At 50.8% G+C, this 23676-nt stretch overlaps 2 protein-coding genes across 4 annotated transcripts; one reads left to right on the top strand and one right to left on the bottom strand.

Annotated features, from left to right (window-relative positions):
* Window positions 1-1195: 1195 nt before the first annotated feature.
* Window positions 1196-6822, bottom strand: CLTB (clathrin light chain B). 2 transcript variants are annotated; one of them, XM_056348359.1, is made up of 6 exons: window positions 6499-6822; window positions 4809-4855; window positions 3401-3518; window positions 2986-3097; window positions 2036-2089; window positions 1196-1554 (listed from the first exon to the last, which is right to left on the bottom strand). In XM_056348359.1, exons 1-6 carry the CDS (start codon window positions 6680-6682, stop codon window positions 1383-1385), a joined length of 687 nt encoding a protein of 228 aa, XP_056204334.1. In that variant the 5' UTR covers window positions 6683-6822; the 3' UTR covers window positions 1196-1382. The 2 variants fall into 2 exon arrangements, with proteins under 2 accessions (XP_056204334.1, XP_056204335.1); XM_056348360.1 differs by lacking the exon at window positions 2036-2089.
* Window positions 6823-6826: 4 nt separating this feature from the next.
* On the top strand, window positions 6827-23262 carry FAF2 (Fas associated factor family member 2). Of its 2 annotated transcripts, none has more exons than XM_056348357.1 (11): window positions 6827-7590; window positions 14794-14862; window positions 15291-15425; window positions 16111-16187; window positions 17277-17415; window positions 18717-18802; window positions 18883-18974; window positions 20407-20584; window positions 21488-21659; window positions 21884-22027; window positions 22497-23262. In XM_056348357.1, exons 1-11 carry the CDS (start codon window positions 7528-7530, stop codon window positions 22677-22679), a joined length of 1338 nt encoding a protein of 445 aa, XP_056204332.1. In that variant the 5' UTR covers window positions 6827-7527; the 3' UTR covers window positions 22680-23262. The 2 variants fall into 2 exon arrangements, with proteins under 2 accessions (XP_056204332.1, XP_056204333.1); XM_056348358.1 differs by lacking the exon at window positions 6827-7590 and adding an exon at window positions 7893-8042.
* The last annotated feature ends 414 nt before the right edge of the window (window positions 23263-23676 follow it).

The following is a 23676-nucleotide window of genomic DNA, read 5'->3' as shown; positions in this document are numbered from 1 at the left end:
CTGCTGCGAGCCCTTCCCAAGCCCCCGGCAGGTCAGACCTGAGGCACAAGCTCAAGGCTGCCCCGCAGCAGGGTGGGCGCAGGCCTGCCCCTCTCCGGCTACCCAGGAGGTCTGTGGGCTTCAAGGGCTGGGCCTCTGAGCCAGAGGGGCTGGTGCCGGCCCTGCCAAGCAGAGGAGAGAAAGCTGGTGTTTGGGCTGGGAAGTGTGTGCCTTGGGTGGGGACCAAGACTGAGGCATCTCACCATGCTGCCTTAGGCATGCAAATCCAACCGGGGCTAGAGAGAAGCCACAGAAGAGCTGCAGACAGATGCCTGGGTTGCTCTCTAGGGACAGTACAAGCCCTAGTGCCAGAACTCTGCCCAATCCTGCTCGGGGCCCTTGGGGAGCTAAGGGCTCGACCTGCGCCACAGCAGCTGGACCTTCCTAGCTCCTCTGCAACCACACAGCCTCCATCTCCCATCTTAGGAGCAGAGGAAGGAGCAGAGCCAAGGGCCCACGGAGCCTAGCACCTCACATTCCCAGCTGCTGGTGGTCTTGGGGGAGAGACAGAAAACATCCTGTATGCTCACCCCATGGCCCCTTCCCAGTGCCCTGCTCCACCATGCTGCCAGGCACCAGTGGCCCCACAGGACAGATGGGACACTGGACACTGCAACTGCTGCCCAGAGCCCTACCAGCTTTTTGGGATGCACAGTCAGGCTGGGGAGAGTTCTGCGGGGCTTGGGGCAACTACTTTAAGTCTGGCCTAGCCTGGGTATCTGCACTGACACTCCTCGGTCCCGGCTAGCCTGGCAGCAGCATGCTGCGGCCGTACCCCCCAGAGGACCTAGCAGTGTGGAGCTGAGTCAGAGCTGTTCCTCCACCCTCCCAGCCCCGCACCAGCTCTGCCCTAAACCCCGTAGGAAAGGCAGACAGCAGCCCAGGGTCCGACTAGGATCGCTGCCCCAGGGTTAGGACCCAGGCCCAGACACGGGGCTGCCATGCCTGCAGCTGCCCAGTGCCAAGACAGTTGCAGGCAGGTTTATTCCCAACATAGGGGTGAGGTGGGGAACACGGGGCGCGGCGTTCCCCCTCTCTCAGCCAGGCCCCTGGAAACAACCTCCACAGCCCAGGCCAGGGGCTCCCCAGCTAACTCAGCTCTGCCACCCAGTGTAGCTTCCTGGGGAAATGCCACAGTAATAAATAAGTGTAAAAAGAGATCGATGCACCTTTTAAGCAAAGGAAAACCATGGGGAGAGTTACAACCAGTGACTCGAGCACAGCCGAGGTGCACACCAGGGAGCAGGGGGCAGACAGGGCGAGGCCCCTCCTGGGCTGGCCCCATGAAGCCACCCGGCTCTGTGAGCCTGGCTTTGCCCTGCTGCACTCGTGCCAGCCGGCAGCTAGCGGGACAGGGGTGTCTGTTTGAGGGAGATGAGCACCGAGCGCATCCGCGAGACATCCTTGCTCTGCTTGCTGCTCTTGGGGTTGAAATCACAGAGCTGGGCCACCTTCTCCCACTCGGAGCCTGGGGTTTCCTCCTTGGACTCCTTCAGGAATGCTTCCTCTGAGGCCCTGTGGAGACATTGAGGGTTGTCACTGGCAGAACTGCTTCCAAGGAGACCCTCCCCCCTCTGTCTGGAAACCCCTTGTGTCCCCGCTTCCTGTCCCCTTGTTCCAGCTGATGAGCTCAGCATCCTCTGCCATCTCAAGGCTGCTGTTGGCTGCACTCGCCCAAGACACCATTCATCCAGGGGCACTGGGGTGTCTGCCTGCTCCCAAGACTCCTCCACTCCCAGAGCCATCTCCCAAAAGGCACAAGACCCCACCGCTTTGCCTCTTCAACCAGGGGCCCCACAGGGGCATTTCCAGGAGCTCCACTTGACTCCTAAGACTTCACCATTTGGAGATGCTCAGCTGCATCATCCTCCCTCTGGGAGCTCACCAGGGCCTAGTACCTCCCACATCCACCCCCTTCCTTTGGCTGGGCAGCCAGTGCTGGGGCCAGGACCCCCAGACCCTGTGGGGCAGGATACAGTCTGTAAGAGGCACATACACATAGCCAATCACATCGGCGTCCGGCTGCTGGTAAAAGGCTTTGTCAGCGATCCTAGCCCCGAGGCACAGACAGAGAGAGAGCACAGAGCGGACAGGCAGGCAGAGGGTTAGAAAGAGAGAAACAGAAAGGGGGTTAGCATCCTCCCACAGAGCATGACGCACTCATCACCGCATACATGGCATCAGGAAAACCTGCCAGTGACGGCCGGGCTGCACAGACAGTGCCCCAACCCTGCCCTGATGCGAGGCCCACACAGGTGGGCAGGAAGCACGGAGATCCCAGGGTGGTCACAGCCACGGCAGCTCTGCACAGCCACCAGAGCCACCCAAAGCCTGGGACCTCTCCCCTTGCCTGGCAAAGCTCCATCCTTGTAGGGCTGGGCTGGCCCCTCACTTCAAGAGGGACATAGAGGCGCTGGATTATGTCCAGAGCAGGCCAACAAAGCTGGTGAAGGGTCTAGAGAGCAAGTATAAGGGGCAGCTGAGGGAACTGGGCTCATTTAGTCTGGAGGAGACTCAAGTGGGATCTTCTTGCTCTCTACAATTACCTGAAAGGAGGCTGTAGGCATGTGGGGGTCAGTCTCTTCTCCCAGATAACAAGCGACAGGACAAGAGGAAAGAGTCCCAAGTTAAGCCAGGGGAAGTTCAGATTGGATATTAGGAAAAATTTCTCAGAGAAAGGGTGACAAAGCATTGGAACAGGTTACCCAGGAAGGTGATGGAATCATCATCCCTGGAGGTGTTTAAAGCATCTGTAGATGCAGTGCTTAGGGACATGGACTTGGCAGTCCTGCATTAATGGTTGGACTTGATGATCTCAAAGGTCTTTTCCAACCTAAATAATTCTATGATTCTATGAAAAAAGGCCCCCAGACATCCCAGGAAGGCAGATCTGGCTGCACAGCAGCTCCCGTCACAACCCTCGTGTCCACACTGACCCCAACATACCGGTTGTTTGCCCGGTTCTTCTCCATCTGCTCATTCTGACGCAGGTTCCACTCCTCCAGGTCCTTCTTGGCCTTTTCACGCCATTCCTGCTCAGTCACCTTCGATGCCGCATCTAAGGCCAGAGCAAGATAGACTCCATCAGCCAGACTGGCACCCACTGGGTCTGCTGGGCAGTCCCTCAGCAGGCAGGACAGCTGCAGCCCCCCAGGCCTGTTCTCAATCCCGACTAGTACGGTCTGAAAGGCATCACTGCCCTCAGGACAGCACATCTTGGGCAGGGGCACCCACATGGCGTGGGACACAAGACATCTCTCTGGGATGCAGCAGGGTCACCGCCAGGTGAGGGACCCCAAAGGCTCCAAATGACACATCACAAGGTGCTACAAGCATGGCCACACACAGCCTTGGATCTCACCCAGCTCTTCCAGGCGCTTCTTCTGCTCCTCCCTCCACTTGCGGATGCTCTCAGGTTCCTGGGTCAGCCGGTCAGCCTTGGCTATGGCTGCATAGGCATCCGTGGGACCATTGGACTCCTACAGGACATGAGCACCGCACCATCAGCACCAGCTCTTCCCACAGCCCAGCCCAGCCACCTTGAAGGACTGGCAGCAGGGGAGGACTCCACACTCCCAGCGTTCAGACAAGCCAAGATAGGACAGAGGGGGGGTGATAGCCTGGGGTATCTGGGGCAGCATCCCCAAAGCGCTGCTCAAGCTGCTCTCCCAGCCCCAGGCCCTGTCACCCAGAAAGACTTCCCAGCGTTCCCCTCCTTGACTTGCTGCTCACTGCCAACACACCTCTCACATCCTCTGGGCAGCCCCACAGCAGAGGACGGCCACAAGCTTTGTGACATGCTTCCCACCAGCACCAGGCTTCCCTGGCCCCAACTCAGGCCGAGGCAGCCCCAGGACTGAGTGCTGTCACGGGCTTAGCCTCAACAGATGGGGAGCCCAGGCGAGAGGCAGGGCTCAGGGGAGGTGCTGCTCTCTGCTTGGACACCAGCCCACAGGCAAGACCCTCCCTCACTCCTCCGAGCCCAGCTGCCTCCACAGCTCCCGCCAGGCCCAGCACCACACTGGCTCAGCACCCCTCCTAATACCTTCCGCTGGCTGAGATGCCCAGCCTGACGCTGAGCTCAGCAACGGGATTACGGCTTTCCTCCAAGATCCCCAATCTAATTAAGTCTGTCCCGTTTCTGATGTGATTACCATCCAGTAAACTAGGCACGGGCAATGCACATGCCACACTGCTGAGCACCAAGTGGGGTAAAGGGCTTACCAGATGCTGACACAGCTACTCCTGTAGCCAGCAGAGCTGGGCTTTGGGGGAGCCGAGACCTAGGTGGGTGGCCCCCACAAAACACTCTTGGCCATGGGACAAGTGGGTTTAATGGGAGATGCTAGCAAGTCAGCAAAGCAAGTGTCCCATAGCAGCTTTGCTCTGGCCTCTGCTAAGAGGTGCTCCTGACTGCCTCAGAGCCCCCCAGGAGCTACCCAGGCTGGAAAGAGGAGGCTTTTGTGGGGAATGGAGGATCTGTCATCTGCTGTCAGGGTGCAGGCACTCCTTCAGGGCACACGCCACCTGCAAACAGATTTGGGGCAGGTCATGGCAGGTGGGACCAATCTTCTTTTCAAAGAGGGGTGAGAACTGAGCAGCCAGGACTTCCTCATGAGACCCAGACCTTTCCAGGAGCACCATAGCTGTTCTGCAGCTGGACAGTAAACTCCAGTCAACCCTGGGGGCAGAGCAGTGGAGTGCTGGCCCCATACTCACCCGATCCCCCTTTAGCACCACTGGACTGGGGCAAGGGTCTGAGCTCTCACCTGAAAGACATCTCCATTGACAGTGGCTCCTCCATTCTGGAAACCAGCTAAAGAAAAAGGAAGAAAGAGAAACACAACTATGTCAGCTACAGGTGATCCCAGAAGGGCTGTTGTTCATGAAACTGAAGCAAATCAGTTCCTGGGAGTCCAGCACACACCCCCATATGTGGGCCAGGACCCACAGTCTCCTGTCCTTGGTGGGATACAGTCAGCATCTCTTTATCTCCCAGATAAGCCTCTCTGGGCATTTATGTCATTTCAGTGTTTTCACTGTTTTTTTTATCTTATCTGAAGATTAGGGAAATGGTTCCAGGCACAAGGCTGGACACAGGCAGGTGCTAAAGACACAACAACCAACCCCAACCTCCAAGCGGCCCGGCAGAGGCTGCCGATGGACACAGACAGCTGACCCAGAAGCAGTCGGCCAAGCGCCCAGCAGTGCAGGGCTGCAAAGGGAAGGCAACCACGCCAGGGACAGGGCCCACAGAAACACTGCAATGTGCTCCAACAGAAGAGGAGGGCGTGCATGTGTACTGAGGCCCTCAAGAACTCACCTGGGGGGATGCCCCTGGGACGAGCGGCAAGGTTAGGGCTGGGAATGAGACACCACCAATATACACAGCCGGGGTACAGCCCCATCTGCCTCCCAGCCTCAAAGAACACTTAGAGCTGCACAACAGGGTCACAATGCCAGCGCCATGCAGGGTCTCCGCTGACAAGGGGAGAAGAGGCTTTGGAGGCATACTCCAGACCCTGAGTGCTTCCCAGTGACAAGCACAGGGCTTCCACCAGATAGCTAGCCACAGGCACAGGCAGCTCAGGCAAGCGCTGTCCCCACAGCGCTCGCCCCCACGGTGCAGCTCCGGCTACACCCAGCTCCAGCCTGTCTGACTGCATTTATCACTGCGGCTGCCAGCACCTCTCCGGGCCCGGGTCTGCCTCCACAGCCCTGCGTGCAGAGAGGTGAAACCACTGCTCTGCAGTCAGCACACGGAAGCCCTGTGGGCCTGTGTTAGGGAAAGGAGCCAGAGTACTGTGGCAGCAGCGTCCCTATGTCCATGCAGAGAGCAGACCCCTGAGCCCTGCTCCTGCAGACTGGAGGCAAGAGATCAGGAGTAGCACTTTCTACCTGCAGGGCCTGGGACCACAACATCCCCAATGGAAATGCTTTCCATTCCGCACCCCAAAGCGCCTTCCTGTCTGCAGGGACAGTGACAGGGCTGTCATTGTGCCGCAGCTCCACCTGGATGCCCCTCACATTGCCCCAGCTGGGGGCACCGAGACATGGAGACAGGGATCCATCCAACCCAGGGAACCCTGCCTGCGCACATGGGGGACAAACTGCCCCGCTGCTGGCAAGTCCCAGCTCAAGATTCACACCACATCTTGAGGTTTGAAAGGGAACCCGAACAGGTTTGGGACCAAGCACAAGCCCCTGAGAGCCCTTGCTGGGATGCAGGGCTGGTCCGCTGGGCAACCCCACCACCTGCACCCATGCAGGTGCAGCATGGACCCCATCACTCACTGGGGACAGTGCACATCCCGGGGGAACCCCGGTCCCACGGGGGGTGCAGCCTGGGGGCAACCTCAGGGCACGGGGGGGTGCAGCCCTTGACGCCCTCGGGGGTGGCAGCTCCCCCTGCGCCCCGCCGGCCCTGGCCGTGCCCGCCCGGCTCAGCGCGGCGCTCACCCGTTTCCGGCGGGGCCGCCTGCCCGGCCGGGGCGGCGGCCGATTCGCCGTCGGTCGGCCCGAAGCCCTCGTCGTTCTCGATGCCCGCGATCTCGCTCTCCTGTTGGGCCAGGAAGGCGGCGGCCGGGTCCTCCTCGGCGCCGGCCCCCTCGGACGAGGAAAAGAAGCCGAAGTCGTCGGCCATGGCCAGCCCGCCCGCCCCGCTCCCACTCCGGCTGGGCTGGACTGGGCCCGGGCGGAGCTGTCACTGCGGCGGCGGGCGGGGCGGCCGCGCTGACATCAGCGGCGGGGCGGCCCCGCCGGGCGCACCGCCAGGCCGAGCCGCAGCCCGCTTCCCCGCTGCCGCCCGGAACCGGTACGGGCCGGGCACGGCGCCACCGCGGGCATGGGGGGCCGGGGCTGCTCGGCCGCCTCTCGCCGGGCTCGCAGGACCGCGGCCCCAGGGCGCCGTCCCCACCCACGCGCGCACCCGTAGCTCCGGGGTGGGAGCGAGCGACCCCTCGCAGCCACCATCTTGACTGGCGGCCGCCATCTTGGGTGGAGCCAGCGCCGGCGGACGGGCGACCCAGTGGGACAGGAGGTGCCCGGGCAGAACCGACCCGGCGGCTGACAGGCCGCCGCGGTGACGGGCGCCCAACCGGCTCCCGAGGGGCCCCGGCTTGACATCCCGCCTCGGGCCCCAGGCCCCCACCCGCGGGACCCGCTCCCACAGCCAGAGGCAGCCTCCCCTCCCCGGCCAGCTCCGGAAACGTCGGAGCGGCTTTCGGCACACTTCGGAACTGTTCGTGCGCCCGCCGGGGACAACCGAGAGCGGCAAGCCCCCTTGATGAGCTTCGGGCACTTCCGGAGAAGTCCGAGAGCACTTCGGCTTCCTCCGGGACGCGCTCAGGCATTTCCGGTTGCGGCCGATAAACGGCCATCGGCGTGGTAGCGGTGCCTCGCGCGCGCCCCGGGAGGCGGGACGGAAGTGCGGGCGGGAGACGTCAGTTCCGGAGAGTGACGGAGCGGCGGGTCAGAGGCGGCGGCAAAATGGCGGCGCCTGAGGAGCGGGAGCTGACGGCGGAGCAGACTGAGAAGCTGCTGCAGTTCCAGGTGCCGTGTGGCGGGGGTCCGTGCCGGCCAGCGGGAGCGATGGAGGCGGCGTGCGGGCACGGAATGGGCTGAATTGGGCTTGTTCCGCCGGCGCTGGGGTCCTGTCCGGCCTGTGCCGGGCCGGGCGGTACGAGGCTCGCAGAGAGCTGGGGCTGGTCTCTCCTGGAGCGGGTCCGGCCATGTGGGGGTGTCGGACCGGGCCCGAGTTGGGGGCGAGAGGAGAGACCCGCGTGGTCTCGGCCCCGATGAGGGCAAGGGTGCTCCCCACTGGGGCGAGTGAAGCCCCTGTGGAGGGCTTGGGCTCGCCCGGGCTGGGGCCTCGCTGAGGGGCCTGCCGGTGCTATGCTGGCCCGAGTGCTTCATCAGGAATGTCGTTCTGTCATCGCTAATTGGGGAGACAGGAAGCGACTGCTGAATAAACCCCACTAACTCCATGCATGAAAAAATCGTGGGTAAGTCCCGGCCGTTTTAATTGGCTAATCTGAAAAATTCCCTTTCTTGTCGTTAGTGGTGAACGGGAGAACCTTTCCTGGCATCATGGGAGGGTTAGCCAGTGGGTTTCTATGGAATGTGGTTTCTCAGAAAATTGTTTCTAATGATCAGGGTTTGGTAATGCCTACTGAGGGGAGGCCGCTGGGGATTGTAATGATCTAATCTCACTGTCTGCTGCATAACGTGGGCTGGGTCACTTAACCCTTGGTTTGCCAAGGCCTCAGGGCTGTGCAGCAGCTGAAAAATTAAAAAAAAAAAACAACAACCAAAAACAAACTGGTGATGTAGTTTGTTGGGGAGAACACAGTGCTGTAGAGTTGAAATACTTGGGGTTGCTTGGTGGGAAGTAATTAAGCATGCTGGCCAATGAAAATTATCTCCAGGTGTCTTGGGTTTGTTTCTGAATTGTAGGGCATCATGTGGTGTCCCTGGGATTGCAGAGTGCTTTTACAAATACAGTATTTACTTTTAAGAGGTGGTTTTTTTTCTGATTTTGTTGCTTCATGTTAAGTTGTTAAGACTGTGCTTCATATTTTTTGGTGTGATGTAACTGTAGAACTATAGGGTTTGAAGGAACTTCATAGGTATCCAGCCCTGCCTTCCACAGCTGAGATAGGTGCAGGTGTTCCTTGTTGTTCCATACAAATACTTGCCAAGCCTTTACCACTGAGCCAGGGGGATTCAACAATGTCCTGAATTAATGTGTAACAGTGTTTTTCCATTACTGTAGCTATGAGGAAACTTTTTTTACAGCTAAACCCTCTAAATCTTTGCTGCAAATTAAGCTGTTTGGACAATCTTAAGTTACAGGCAAAGGAGGCAAAGCAATGTTACAATTTCCCTGGTAAGTATATGAGGTTTAAGCCATTGCCTTATGCTGCATGCATATATGTCTTCCAGCTCCCAGTCTGTTGCTCTAAGATACTGCAGTACTTATTAATCTACTGAATCTGGACAGATAGGACCAGCTGCACTCATCAGTGTCCCTGTTGCTATTTTCAAAACTCTGTGGGCAGCTGTGAAATTGAAGAATCCTGTTTCCTAATGCTACCTGGTGTTGCCATGGCCAGTGGGCTGGGGGCTGGAGGGGAGGGAGGCATTTGTGTTTTTAGACCAGCTTCCTGTTGAGCCCTGGTTAAAGTGGAGGAAAATATTCTCTAGAGTATAATGGGGAGAAATTTTTCAGTTGAAGACTGCTACTGCCCAGAGCCTGATGTGAAAGCCATAGTGCAGGCAGCTTCAATACCAGGATTCTCATTGTTCTGTCCCCTGGAGTATATGGGATTAGCTTTTCAGCAGAGCTTTGCTAATGAAGGACTTCACTGGTGATTCCTCCTCCCTTGGTACTTAGCACCTGGCTGAAAGGGGCTCAGGTGTGTGGAGTCCTGTTTTTTCTTTGAAATGAAATGAGGTAAATCAGTCCACCTGGAAAAGATTTTTTTCCTTGTTTCCTTTAGATGGACTCTTTTAAATAGCATTTCCTGGAGAGGAGATGCCTTTGGAGAGGATGGCTGTCTCACTAAAATAATTTTTACATTGTGATTACTGCAGAACACTGCTAGTTAGCTTGTCAACCTTTCAGGGATTCCTGCTGTCTTTGCAGGGAGCATCTAAGGGTTTTCAAAGGTAACTTCACACTTTTGTTGTGATGCACTGTCATAAGTAATTTCTGTGGCAAGGCAATTGTATTTCCATAATATTCTGTGGTAGCAGGGCATTGTATTTCCACAGAAGGTGCAATGCCGCTGCAATGTGAGTAAAGCAGGAGAGCAGACTAGGAAAGAAGGGAGTGGGGATAACAAAGATGGGGTAGGTGGTAGCAGAAGGCTCTCAGTGTTAACAGTTAAATGGAGAGCCAGAAAGGAAGCATTAAGCAAGAGCTGTAGAATGCCATTCACCCAACAAACAGCTTTTCTGGGTGAAGATGCTGTTGCCCAACACTGTTTATCCTAATTCTGCTGGAAACTGCTTCTTCCAAGGTAGAAGTGAATGCCTGCTGTCCTGTTTGTGGCCCAGGCCATTAGGGTTACAGTTTAAATACATGCTTTGCATTAATTCCACTGATGTTTGCTTGAAGCGTTTTGGCAGTGCTCATATAAACAGCTCTGCTGGCAGAATGGTGCAAGTATCAGCTTCCTTCCTAAGGACAGGGCTGGAATGGGACAGTTGTCTGCCACCCTGGTATGGCAGGTTAATGGAGTAAAAAAAAAAAGTACCAATATGGAGTGATAATTGGGATAAACTTGAAATAAAAGCAACAAAGCACTCTTGCACGCTTTCAGCTTCCCATTTACTGCCAAAGCATTGACTAATGTAAAGGAATAAAAGCATCTAAATTTCTCATCTGTCAAGACTTGGCTGTCTTGACATCTGTAGAGAGAAATTTGATGTGAACAGTTTAAGAAAGCTGTGGAGATACAGTTCCATTTGGGAAACAGAAGAAACAGCAGAGCAGCTTTTGTAGGATCTTGTTATTGATCTGTGCCCATTACACTCGGGCTGATGTCTAATGTTATAATATGCTAATGTAAAGTAATGGAGTGTTATTCGCAAAGAAAGTTAGCACTCACGATACCATCTCTAACTTCAACTGGGGACAATAAAGTGCTCAGGACTGAAAACATCTCTGATTTAAAGAGGAAGGAGTAAACAAGAAACTCCAGGCATCTTTCCTACTCCATTGTGTATTGATCAAAACCCTCATAAAAGCATTTGCTGTAATATGCAAAGAGAAACTATCTCAGTAAAGCCTTTTTTTTTACTGCTTGAAGTCAGATGTTCTTTACCCTTGGAAACATAATTCTCTGGAATTTGGCAGTGGGTTGGGAATTAAGAGCAGTGCCAGTTACAGTTCTGTGGATTTGTCTCTTACGCTGCATTTCCACATACAAGCGTATCTGCAGAGGGAACGGTTTCATAAGTCCAGTTACAACCTTTGTCCGCTCAGGGGTATTCCTTCTGCTTTTGAATCCTGGAATTGCACTTTCCACTACTTCAGTGTTGAGAAGATTTTAGCATTCTGATCAGTCTCAGAGGTGAGAGATGCAAATAATTATATCCAGCAGCAGCTTCAGTATATTTTAGGATAGCACTCTTTGAGTGGTGTTTGAGAAGGCAGTGTTGGAACTTCCCTGGCATTCATGGTACTTGATTTTTTTTCTTCTTTTGTAAATATTATCCACTGTATTAAGCTTGGATCTATGCTTATTTGAAGGTTTGAGGGTGCTAGTTTAATGGGGTTAATTTTAACTACAGGGGGCCTTCTTTTTTATTACTTACTATGTCTGTGTGAGAGAGATGCTCTTTGAGAAAGCTAATGAGAAACTACAGTGAGTAGGAAACTAGCAGTTAGTGACTGATTTGAAGATAATGTTTGTTCTCTTACCCTTAACTATACTGAGAACATGCTTGTTTGTCTGACACGTGAATAATGCAGTTTGCAGTTAGCCACGAGATTCACCAGAAATGCTGTAACTGGTGCAGTGGAAATGATGTGGTGTTTCAAGTTTCTAATCTGTTTCTTTGACTAAGGTGAAATGGTGGCCACAGAGGGTACGGAGATAACAGTCTAAATGGTTGTTGAGAGTCATGATGAACAGTATCTGTGTTTACCAGCAAGTGTCATCTGTGTCATCTAAACTGACAGTTGAACTGTTTTCCTGCAGTTCCTTACATCGAGTGCGAGTTGTTCTGAACCCGTATGTGTCCTCCAGAACATCCTGGAGCTGTACTGTGTCTGTCTTACAGAGCATTTTATCAGAGTAGCATTTAAAAAACTTGCCTTTACAGAGGCAATTTCTTTTTCCTGCAGTGTTTAGTTGTGCAGCTTCATGGATCAGTAGAGTGGTGGGAGCGCTAGGCATGGTGCTGCTGGGGTGGGTTTTTCACTGCTATTTTGTGTTGAGAGCAACTGTACTAAGATGCTAAGAAAAAAAGTAGATCCACCTCTGTGGAGAAGGGCTGTTGTAGAAGATTGAGGCCTGACCAACAGGTGTAGTGTGCCTGTCCTTGTATTGATGGTTGGGAAGGGGTGAAGATAGCTGGCCCCTAGTTGTGTCGGTGGAGCTCGGCAGGTTTTGCAAATACTGCAGTGATTCAGTGCTCATTAAATGCTTGTTGATAGTTCTGCATGGCTGTTACTTCAGTGCTGCTTTCTGACCTAAAACTGCTAAAGCATTTTGCATAATTTAAAAAGGATGGAATGTTCAGTCATGGAGCCATGTTATTAGAGCTGAGCGATAATCCAGGCATTTAGAGACAAAGGTGTGAATGAGTTTCTGGATCTTGCAAATTTTGCAAACACCAGCAGAATTTCCAGGGTGTTAAGGAATGGTGATCAGAAGACTTTAAAGGCTTTGAAATATGCACATTGTGACTCCATTGTTAAAAAAAAAAATCAAATAATTGAGTAAATGGCAGGTGCCTGTTAAGATGTACTTCTAAAAGATGAAGTATATTCTGTAGGAGCTTGGGGTAAAAAAATCAGAATACAAAACCTAAACTTTACTCAGTGAAGCATGTATCTAAAGAAAGTTAAACAAAAACACTAAATAGTGAAGCTGATAGCAGTTTTTTGGCAGCAACAGCTGAATTCACAGAGCTTTATTTCATCTATGAAATTCACTTCTGTAGTGTTCCTTTGCAAGGCTTGTTGCAGACTTTTTAATAAATATTTATACACTACTGGGCAGTGACTGAGCAACTGCAATTACCTAGTTAATGCCAGCAATGCTTTGAACAGTCCAGTTCTGTACAGCAGAATGAAACAAGTATTTTTGCGTAGTAAACTGAGGAGAAGGTAGAGACCTGTGGAGACTTCATGAGAAAGAAGCCAAAAAATGCTCAAAAGTTTGAACTGAGCCCGGAGATTGAATAGGGCATTTGTCCACAGTGTTACTCGGGTGGAAATAGCATGTGGAATGCATGAATGGGGGCAGGGAAGGGAATACATGCACCATCCTTCTCCAGTAAAAAAAACAATTTGGTGCATTCTTAAATGGTCAGCTTGTCAAGACTGCCTCAGTGTCTTTTAAATGAAGCAAGGAATGGGGGAGATGATGAGCAGGATTTAATAGGATTGTTAACAATGGATTGGATCACAAGGTGTAATAGAAACTGTGCACAAGCATTTATATAGAGGCACTGTGTTGTGTTGGCAGTCTTTGTAGGTTGCCTTCTGTAGAAAAGCAATGCTTTGTTGCATGACAGACACAGGGAGCAAAAGTTCCCTGCTCTTTGCCAGACTCCTGCATGGCTGAGATCATCTCAGGTGCTGCAGAGAAGAGTGTGTGGAACCAGCAGGCAGAAGACAGGCAAGGCTTTTGTGTAGTTCAGTTCACACAGCCTGTGTAGGTCAACAGGCTTCACCTGCCGCACTTCTCGGCTTGGTCCCCGAGCCACCAAGGGAGGTGCACCCTCTGTAGTGTTACACCAGCTGGCTGGGGAGGTGTCTGAAGAGAAATCCACCAGGTGGGAACATGAAGCATTAAGAATCTGTGAAGTTCTCTTGTCAAGAATGACCTTGCTGGAGAACTTGCCATATTTCAACTGTTTCCTTATGTCACCAGCGCATTTTTGTTTAATTTGTTACACTGCATGTGATGATTTTTGTCATTGCTTCTTCCATCTTGGGTCCAAGCTAAATAACTGCTTCTGAAGGTATAACTGGTTTTTTGGCTTTCTGTAGCCCAGTTACAAAAAAAAAAAAACCACAACCAACAACAAACCCTTTTTAGTTCTTTTAATTCTAAAATAACAGTAGTTTCCTTCGAAAATGCCAGCACGGTTAGTGGTGTCGCCTGTAATGATCTTTCACCAACTGATTTAAAGGATTGTTAAAAGGGCAGCGGCAGCACATTTGTGGCTTTATGCTTTCCTATGGAAGTGTGTGTTTTGGCTCCGTGGTGATAGGTGCAGTAATACAACCCTGAAATGTCTGTCCAAATGCTTCACAGTGCGTGGTGTGGGGAGAGGTGTTTGTGGCACAGTGACAGGGATGTTCGCGTCAACAAAGAATTGTCTCCGTTCAAGAGGTGCTAACATACCTTCCTGCAGTAACAAATACCATAGTTTGATCTCTTGTGCAGAAGTCCTGATTGGCATGGGGTTAAAATACATCTTCCCAAACTCTGATGTGAGGTCCAGTGGCTTTGAGGCCTGTTGGTGTGTTTGAACTGTCTGTTTTGAGTCTTGTCTGTGGTGGACTGGAATATTTTTTTTTTTACTATAGAATCCCCCATGATGCTGGAAAACACTACCTTTATTAGTGCCTGGCTCGTTTTGGTTTTAGTCTCTGTTTATGCTTGCAGTGGGTGAAGTAATGGTAATCTTGTGTTTTCAGAAATGCTTTGCCTGTCTTTTAAGTTGATGCTTTGAGGTGATGTTTGAGAGCACTGCCTTGGCATATCCTTTCAGAGTGAACTTGTGGGCAGTATTACGTTAGATGCTTGACTGGGCTGAGTGCAGCTGCAGTAACAGACCTTGGGCACTGCTGAGAGCTGGCTGATGCCAGGAGAGTGCAAAGGCCTGTTGGAGGCCGCCTGTGTGTTTATGAATTTGGGTTGGCTCAGGTTGCTCTGCTCTTAGAGGACAGAGCACTTTCAAGAGAGTATTGTGGTAACTCCTGTCTGTGCTCATGTGTTGCAAAGAACAGTAAAAATAGTAATAACAGCATTTCCCTGGTACTAATCTACTTTTATTCTGCTTCTTTAGGACTTGACTGGCATAGAGTCCATGGACCAATGTCGTCACACACTGGAGCAGCACAACTGGAACATAGAGGTACCACTGCAGATAAGATTTATAGAGATTTCGAAGTACCTGGATTAAATGGTGTACTCTGTGGGGAGGTGGGGCCCTACCAGATTTAATTTGTCAACTCCTGAATTTACACTAACAGCTCTTTCTAACAGTATCTTGATACATCTGGAGAGCTGGTTTCAGAGGTACACAGCAGAGTTGTTATGCCTGTGAACAACCACTTGACTGGCGCATTGTGTAACTTCCCACAGTGCGTGTGTGCAGGCTGCTGTGGAGGAGGCTTTCCTTACAGAAAAGAGTATCGGTGGTTATGGTTTGTAATGAGTTGTGCTTGTCTAGTGCTGTGGGGCTGTGGACAAATAATACCTACTGTTTGTGTCCAAAGTATAAAAAAAGTTGATGGCATCCTTGAATGTCTGAAGTCACCCTTTTTGCTCTTTGTGTCAAAGGCAGCTGTACAGGACCGACTGAATGAGCAAGAGGGTGTCCCAAGTGTCTTTAATCCTCCTCCATCACGGCCATTGCAGGTCAATACAGCTGACCAGAGGATCTACAGCTACGTTGTCTCAAGGCCACAGCCAAGGGCAAGTTATCTTACAGCAGATTTTGTCCTGCTTCTTGCTTGACTCTGTGAAAAACAGAATTTGTAAGCAGGGAAAGGAATTATTTTCTGTGTATGCTCTTACCTCCTTTCTAAATAGTTTATCTTCTGAAAACAAAATGTAGGAGCTGTTCCTTCAGCCTCAGTTGCTACTGGGGATATTTTCTCCATGGTGTGATTCACAGTATGAGGTGGCCGCCTTTGTGTCATAAAATGTCTTGCTGTGGCATAGTAAAGCTTTTTGATCAGTTCAGTTGAAACAAAGGACTGTCCCCTCCTTATGGCAGTGATAGTATTTTTTAGAGCCCCCTTAAAATGTATGTTAACTTGAATACGGTATCCATTACTTACATAAATGTCTCGCAAACAAATTTGCATGAGCACCTGTAGGACTCAATACTGTTAATCCCTTTGTACCATTAAGAAAATTAGCACAGAGTAAAAGCATTGCTGCTTGAATAGTCAGTGACACTGGTTTTCTGGTGTCACATTGAATGCTGAATGAACTGTGCTAGTCATTTAAATTTGATGTGTCTGAAGCCATGAAATACTGCTGAGCTTTTTTGCAGTGGTTAGAGCACTGATACTCCCATGTGTGCCTGTGTGCTTGATGGTGATGGACACTTTGCTTTAGCAGGCCTGTTCTAATTCTTTGTTTGTAATTACAGGGCCTATTAGGATGGGGTTACTATTTCATAATGCTTCCATTCCGATTTACCTATTACACATTACTTGATATATTTAGGTAAGTACTTTTTTTGTGCTGACTTATGTATTGACTGTGTCAAGGCACACTAGCTTAGGTTTGGTTGTACTGCTGTCACTTGAATCTTTAATGGCAAACTTTCCATTTATTTGTTCAACGTTCATTATCTAGAGCCTTGTAAAGTTTAGTAAGAAAAAAATCTTATTATGAGGAAAAAGAGCATCTCAAAGGCCTTGTAAATTAAATGCTTCATTGGAGTTTTAACTCCATGCAGCTTCGCAGTTTGAGTGCGTGCTAAGGGGATGCAAAATGGTGTTGAGCTGTCTGGTATTCTTGGACAAACAGCTTGATTGGAGCCATGTCCCATTGGGCTGGGCTACAGGTTAACCTGCCCTAATCCCTGTATGTTATTTGGCAAAACCCAAACTGTAAACGTCTGATTTTTCCCCTTTGTCTGTTGCTTTTCTCCATTTACTGCCCCAAAAGGCTAGTTCATCTTGCCTCCTTACAACATTGATAGAGAGAAAAAGCAGGACTGCTGGATATTTATCACCTTTCAACATTGCCATCTGCATTGTTTTGGCAGTTTCCCTTGTTGTATTACTCCCCTCCCCCCTCCCCCCTTAAAGACTTTTCCAAAGTTCAGTGTAACTTCTGTGCATCAATAGAAGTAAACAACATTGGTATCTGCCTTGCAGTTAAGCTTTTTCAGCCTTAGAGAAATGACTCTTCCATCTTCATTGGACTCCTAGTGTAATGTTCTGTTTAGCAGAAAAGCAGTTTTCAAAGTTACCTGGACAGAACTGTGGCTTTTAACAGCCTGTCTCTTGACTAGATTCCTCAAACCTCATACTGTTGTGGCTTATGCCTGATGTTTCAGAAGTAGAAACTGTTAACTGCACAGAATTCAGATACTTGTTGGTGCTTGGCATGAGATGCTTGAGGATTTTCTGTATCAATGGTACCAGTTTGGAGCTGGTGGCAGTTTAGATTGTGATTATAAATGTTCAGGGGGTTCAGCTGTGACTTTTTTCAGTCATGAATACCAGTGACTGTCTGTGGCAAAGAAAACCTGTTCTTCAGAAAGTCAGTAAGCTGAATTTCCAGTGTCCTTTGCTTCCTTCCTAGGTTTGCTCTGCGTTTTATACGCCCTGATCCTCGTAGTCGGGTCACTGACCCAGTGGGTGACATTATTTCATTTATTCATATGTTTGAGGAAAAATATGGGAGGATACACCCTGTCTTCTACCAGGGAACTTACAGCCAGGTCAGTGTCACATGTTGGTGCATAGATCCTGGGGAGATGGAGAGTGGGGATTTTGCCAGATGGTATCAGGGCCTACTTGGCAAAATCACTTTTAATCTAAAAGCCCAGCATTTGTCCCCAAACTCTCTAACATGGTAATGGAGAGCTAGTGAACAAGTGTACTGGAAAACCAGTGTCTGTCAGGTTTGCTGATATGCCAAGCCTGCAGAGTTGGAAAGCAAAGCTGCTCTGACTGTTCCTCAGCCGTCTGTGTGGTGCTGTAGCCAGCAGCTATTCTTCGTAATCCTGCCTTTGTTTTTATAAACGGATGCAGTATACCAGAGTCTGTCCTTCTGTTCACCAAACCGGGATGGACTGTCTTAGCTTGTAGTATAATGCAACTTCAGAACTTGGTGTGGGACTTCAAAATTGAGAGAGGGAGCCCCTGAAGAAATGATGGGAGGTGAGAGTTCCATGTGTTAGATTTGGGCTGATGGTGCGCTCTGTAAAAGAGGGACATCCCAATGGGTGCTGCCTCTTCTGCAGCTTCTCTCAGCCTAGCCAAGGGAAGGGCCTCCTGCAGTGCGTCCCAGCAGACAGTTGACCAGCACTGCTTCCTGAGTGCTGGAGAAGAATGTGGAGTCTGTATCTGCTCCGCACTGCGCAGCAATGGAGCTCACCGCCTCCACAGTTCTTCTAGGCTTCTCTGTCTTGCCTGGAATCCTAACTTAAATAACCACAGAATGGTTGGGCTACCAAAACTCAGTGTCAGTAAAACAAGGAGCTTATTGTGCACTTATCCTCTAGTCTTGTTAAGAAATGATTTTGGGTGGATAGAACCCAGAGACTGTAGATGCAAAAAGGGGGCTGGGGCTTTTTTGCTTGTATTTTGTTGAGAGAGGACTGCAGCATTATTAAGTTACCTTTTTAATAGCATTTTCATTTGCTGTGGTCTGAAGATTGTCCTATACAGGCTAGAGTGGAAAGCTTAGCCCTGGCTGCTGTGAGTTTGAGGGATGGAGAGTTCTTCACTGTCAGCTGAGTTTGGTGAGATGGGTGGGGGGTGTCGATCTGTGCAGTTGCCTGTCTGGCTTTGCTCAGAGCTGGATGTCCCTCAAAACCACATCCTGAAAGGAATGTGAAAGAACACCATTGTAGCCCTCTTAAATGAGGATGTAATCAGAAGGTCTGACAGGTTCATCCTCTGCTGCTGCCTTCATTAAAACCACGCTGGTGGCAGAGGAATGGCCCGGGTAAACATTGTGCTGTGGCTGCTGCTTTCCCCTTGCCTGTAACTTTACCTCCTCTGCTCTTATGCCAAGGCACTGAATGATGCAAAGCGGGAGCTGCGCTTCCTGTTGGTTTATCTTCATGGAGATGACCACCAAGACACAGATGAATTCTGCCGGTAGGTAGGAGAGTTTTCCAAATAGTTATCTCTGTACTTTAAATGCAGCTTCATTCACATGATCTCTTCTCATCCCCTAGCAATACACTGTGTGTACCTGAGGTGATCACCCTCATAAACACTAGAATGCTCTTCTGGGCTTGCTCAACCAATAAACCAGAGGGATACAGAGGTGAGTGTGTCCCTCCTGGGCTTTACCTACCCCTTCCCGACTCTGGAACAAGCCAAAAGCTCTTTGAAAAATGTGTGTGAGAAACACACTGGGTTTTGTGCAAGCAGACGCGGAACTTCAGGATTGCATGGGGAAACACATGTTGGTTGGCCTGTGATATCTCAGAGCCTGTTTGGATGCCAGGGAAATACCTTCTGCTCTTCACCTCCATTGTTTCATATGTTTCTGGGCAGCCCTGGTTGTGCACTCTTTGTTTCGGGCATTCAATCTGCTTTCAGTCTGCTGTTAATGGGAGTTGGGGGTGTGTTGAGGATTAAACGTGAGTACAGAAAAAAGTACCTAACTCACTGTGCCCTTAACACCGGCTTGTATTGTGCCCGAGGCCAGGAGCGACTTGTTAGGTGCATTCTTTCCCTTTCAAAGAGAGTCATCTTTATTCCACACCCAGTCTTTGTGTCCTCAAAAGTCCACAGTGAGGTCCTTTGAAGTGCTGTCTTTCAGAGCTGTTGATACCTGGCCTGCCAGCATTTTGGTAGGGTTTTGCTGCAAATGGAGCCTTTTTGCAAAGTTCTGTTCGTGGCTCCTGTGTCACTTCTGACCCTTCCTGTTTCATGGCAGGAGAGGCTAGGAGTTCTGATGCTAAATCTGGGTTGGTTTTGGCTTCATAATCCAGCTACCAGTTACAGACACCTTGAAAGAATGGTTTTCCACGGAAACATTTCTTTACTGCTGCTTCATTGCTGCAATGCTTTATAGTCACATCCTAGAAAGCAGAGCTGGGAAGAATCATTGCCTTTCATTTAATCCACGGGGTGCTCTGATTTAGTTTGGAGGGCTCCATTGATAGTGATAGCTCCAAATAGCATGATGTGCTGTGCATGTTTTAAGGAAGAGGTGGTCAGCAGCCATGTGTGAACAGTAACTTAAAAGCCCCTGATCTGCTCAATTCCCTTCTGGCAGAGACAACATAATTTTGCTCAGAAAGGTCCAGGATGGACACTCTGCCATCTTCCCCATGATGGTATCTTCCAGAGTCTGGCCATTCTTAATCATCTCAGCAAGTGTTTCCCTGTGCTTGACCTGTGTTTTGGGTTTTTTTTTGTTTTTTTCCAGTTTAAATCCAGGGCTTTTTGTCCCATTCTGAATGGACACCCAGAGCAGTTGACTTACTGCTTGCATTAAAGAACCTTTTTGGTTACTTGAAAGCTTGTTTTTTTTCCCCTTGGTCTCTATGCACTGAGCCACTTCCTCGCTTTGCTAATCTATGGGGTTTAGTTTGATGAAGTGGAGCCTGAGGGACTTTTCTGCACTGGAAGAGATAGTGGCTGTTGAAGCTGCTTTCCTAGGCCCTTGGTGATGGAAAGTGTTTGCTGTACCCCTTGCTGACCCTTCTGGATAGGGCAGTTATCGTGATGTTGTACCCATTTCCCAGTCTCCCAGGCTCTGCGAGAAAACACATACCCATTCCTGGCCGTGATTATGCTGAAGGATCGCAGAATGACAGTAGTTGGGCGGCTAGAAGGCCTCATCCAGGCTGATGACCTCATTAATCAACTGATGTTCATCATGGAAGCCAACCAGACATACCTGGTGTCTGAACGCCTAGAAAGGTATGGTGGGAGCTGAGCTCCATTAACGCAAACCTTGTGGAGGCAGGCTCTGCTCTTCCCCCTTCCTCCCTCTCGACACCACATGTAGGCAGGTAGCTCAGCATCTCCCATTCTGTAGCACAGCCCATGGGCTCTCCTCTTCCCAGTGGGATCATTGGTCCATAAATTCAGGCCACCCTGTAGCTAGGGAGCTAGATGTGTTGCCCACACAGGCCCGCTACTGAAAGGTGGGTGTGAGCATGCTACTGTTTTCTGCAGCTGGAGCACACCCTTAGCGTGCTGGAGCTTTGCACGTAAAGCTTGGACAATAGCCAGTAGGAGCCAAGTGGGAGCAAAGGCATTGCAGGCAGGAGGAGAGCTGGTGTCTGCAGCCAGTCAGTGAGCAAGTGCTGCTGCCTGGGCTGGCTGTTCTGAATTCTGACTGTATTTCTGGTAACACCTCATGAGAGTGAGCTCCAGCCTCTGATAACCCTGTAGGGATTAACAGCGTGTGTCCAAAGTAGGGTGCCGTCTTCTGTGGGCCTCTCCTCTGCCCTGCAGTCTTGGTGGGGACCCAGTAACATGTTTTGATGCCTCCAGTTTCTGATGTGCAAGGAGATAAAACTATGGAGAGTCTCAAGTATGACGCAGAAATCTTGAGCAGTGTTTATGTGCCGTCTGTCCACTGTCAAGCTGCAGTGGGTGAGAGGTCTCTTGTGTTCAGTTAATTTTCACTCAGCCTAGGGAAAGTTTGTGTGCTAGGGACTGCAGAGACTTGGCTTGCCTTTCAGGGGCTCGTGGTGCTCTGAATGAGGCACTACCTGATGTGTGTGCCTCTACAAGTTTGAGGCTGTACCTGTCCCCTCAGCTCTGCCCCCACTGCAGGGCCTACTAGCCCTGACCACTCCCTGCTCATGTTTGCAGGGAAGAGAGGAACCAAACCCAAGTTCTGAGACAGCAGCAGGATGAGGCATATCTGGCATCCTTGCGTGCAGACCAGGAAAAGGAGCGCAAGAAGAAGGAGGAACGGGAGAGGAAGAAGAAGAAGGAGGAGGAAGTGCAGCAGCAAAAACTAGCAGAGGAAAGGCGGCGACAGGTGAGAGCAAACTGACTGCTGGGGAGGCTGCTGTGCCCTTGTGGGATGCTTGCAGTGTGTAGGAGCGGTGCCTGCAGTAGGGCGTTCTTGTCAGATTTGAGCTGCTTGTCTTGCTTGGGACTTGAGGCTCCTCTGAGCCTCTTGGGGCAGCTGTGCCGCAAGGGACAGGCATAAAGGTCAGTTTGGTGCACACCTGTTGCTCCTGGTCCCTCCTTACTTTGCAGACGCTGCAGGAGGAGAAGGAGCGAAAGTCTGAATGCCTTCCTCCCGAACCACATCCCGATGACCCAGAGAGCGTTAAGATTATTTTCAAGCTGCCTAACGATTCCAGAGTGGAGCGGCGATTCCACTTCACGCAGTCATTGACGGTGAGCTTGGGTCAGAGCTGATGGTCTTCCCAGAGTAAAAGAGGATCAAGAGATTCTCCAGGTGGTTCAGCAAAGCTTTGGTTCCATTGGACTTTGCCAAATGATGATGTTTGGTCGGGAGCCTTAGCAGGTGGAGTTGTTCCTGGGTAAGGAGGGTGTCATGGGGTCTGGTTCTACCAGCTTAGAAGAGAGATTAGAGAAAAAAATGGAAAAAACTCCCCCCCCTTTTCCTGAAAAGCTGAAACTCTTGTTGTTCCTTATTAAATAATGGTGTAGAAAGAACCAGGTACTCTGTGACAAGTCCAGTTTCATGTATGCTAAGAAAATGGCTGTTATGTGTCTACAGTGCAGCAATGGTGCAAATTTGGTAACCTCCTCCCCCTCCCTGTCCCCCCTGAGATGCCATGGATGCAATCTGGCTGTGGCATTGCTCCCCCAGTTGGCAGTTATTTCTGTGCTTCTTTCCCAGGTGATCCATGACTTCTTGTTCTCCTTGAAAGAAAGCCCTGAAAAGTTCCAGATTGAGGCCAACTTCCCTCGCCGCGTCCTGCCCTGCCTCCCCACAGAGGAGTGGCCCAACCCACCCACGCTGCAGGAGGCTGGACTCAGCCACACGGAAGTCCTCTTTGTGCAGGACCTCACGGACGATTGACACTTTTCCAGAATACACAGAATGGAAAGAAATTCATATTATTATTATAATACAATATTTTTTTTAAAAGACTGCGTACAAATGAGGGATCAGAGACCACATCGCCTGTGCCAGCTGTGCTGTGTGTGTGCACACCCTCACACACCCATGTACACAGCCATCCCCTACACTTGGAGGGCAGAGAGGGAGGGGAGCTGGCGTTGCCCCCTCCGCCCTCCCTGGGGAGGAACAGGAATGGCAGCTCTCGGTAATTATTGCTTTTATTGACGACAATAATAATAAAACCCCAAGAACCTGACATCTTGTGAAGATTTGATACTCTGCTGCTCCTGACAGCCAGAAGACCAGGCACCTGAATGTGCTGGGAGTGGGGTGGGAGGGAAGGGCTGGACAGAATCTCTTCAGCTTCCCTCTGTGTATAAATATCTTTCTTCTAATATTTCTCTTGCTTTGTAATGACCAAAGGAGAATGGGGTTGACTATAGTATTAACTTTTTGATAAAGAGCTGGTTCAATTCTTACCCGTGTGGGGTCTTGCCCAGGGTTCTTAGCCTGTGTAGTATAATAAACTCTGCCTCTAGCATGTCTGTGCCAATGCTTTCTGCCCGGGCCCTCTGCCACAACCGAGCACTGGGGAGGGAGTTCCAGCTGCTGTGGCTCTACAATAGGTTGCTGCTCGCAGCACGGCGGGCACGCTTAACTCCTGGCCTTGAACTGGTAATGTTGTGCCAGCAGAGCTGCTGGTGTGACACAAACAGGAGCGTGTGCCATGGGGGCAGGCAGCACAGCTGCAGCCACAGTGCTGCCTGCCTGTGGCATGAGCCACGAGCTGAGGCTGGGTGGGAGATGGCTCTTCCTTGGCTCGAGGGCTGTGTCAGCCCTCCTAGATCAAGTTAGAGGTGGGGAAAAAAACTCCACTTGTGAGGGGGGGTGTAAGCCTCGGGGCTTTTGCTCCCACCAGAGTCTTGGTCACAGCAGTGGAGCGGTCCTGTCAGCT

The sequence above is a fragment of the Falco biarmicus genome, chromosome 8, assembly GCF_023638135.1.
Source record: "Falco biarmicus isolate bFalBia1 chromosome 8, bFalBia1.pri, whole genome shotgun sequence".
Classification (NCBI taxonomy): domain Eukaryota; kingdom Metazoa; phylum Chordata; class Aves; order Falconiformes; family Falconidae; genus Falco; species Falco biarmicus.
This window is presented reverse-complemented; position numbering and strand designations above follow the sequence as displayed.

Coding starts and splice junctions, on each gene's coding strand:
- CLTB (XM_056348359.1), bottom strand. CDS start 6,682: ATGGCCGACGACTTCGGCTTCTTTTCCTCGTCCGAGGGGGCCGGCGCC. Junction 3,519..4,808: donor TCAATGGAGATGTCTTTCAG/GTGAGAGCTCAG, acceptor CATGTCCTGTAG/GAGTCCAATGGTCCCACGGA. Junction 3,098..3,400: donor GAAGCGCCTGGAAGAGCTGG/GTGAGATCCAAG, acceptor CTCTGGCCTTAG/ATGCGGCATCGAAGGTGACT.
- FAF2 (XM_056348357.1), top strand. CDS start 7,528: ATGGCGGCGCCTGAGGAGCGGGAGCTGACGGCGGAGCAGACTGAGAAG. Junction 15,426..16,110: donor TCTCAAGGCCACAGCCAAGG/GCAAGTTATCTT, acceptor TTGTAATTACAG/GGCCTATTAGGATGGGGTTA. Junction 22,028..22,496: donor ACTTCACGCAGTCATTGACG/GTGAGCTTGGGT, acceptor CTTCTTTCCCAG/GTGATCCATGACTTCTTGTT.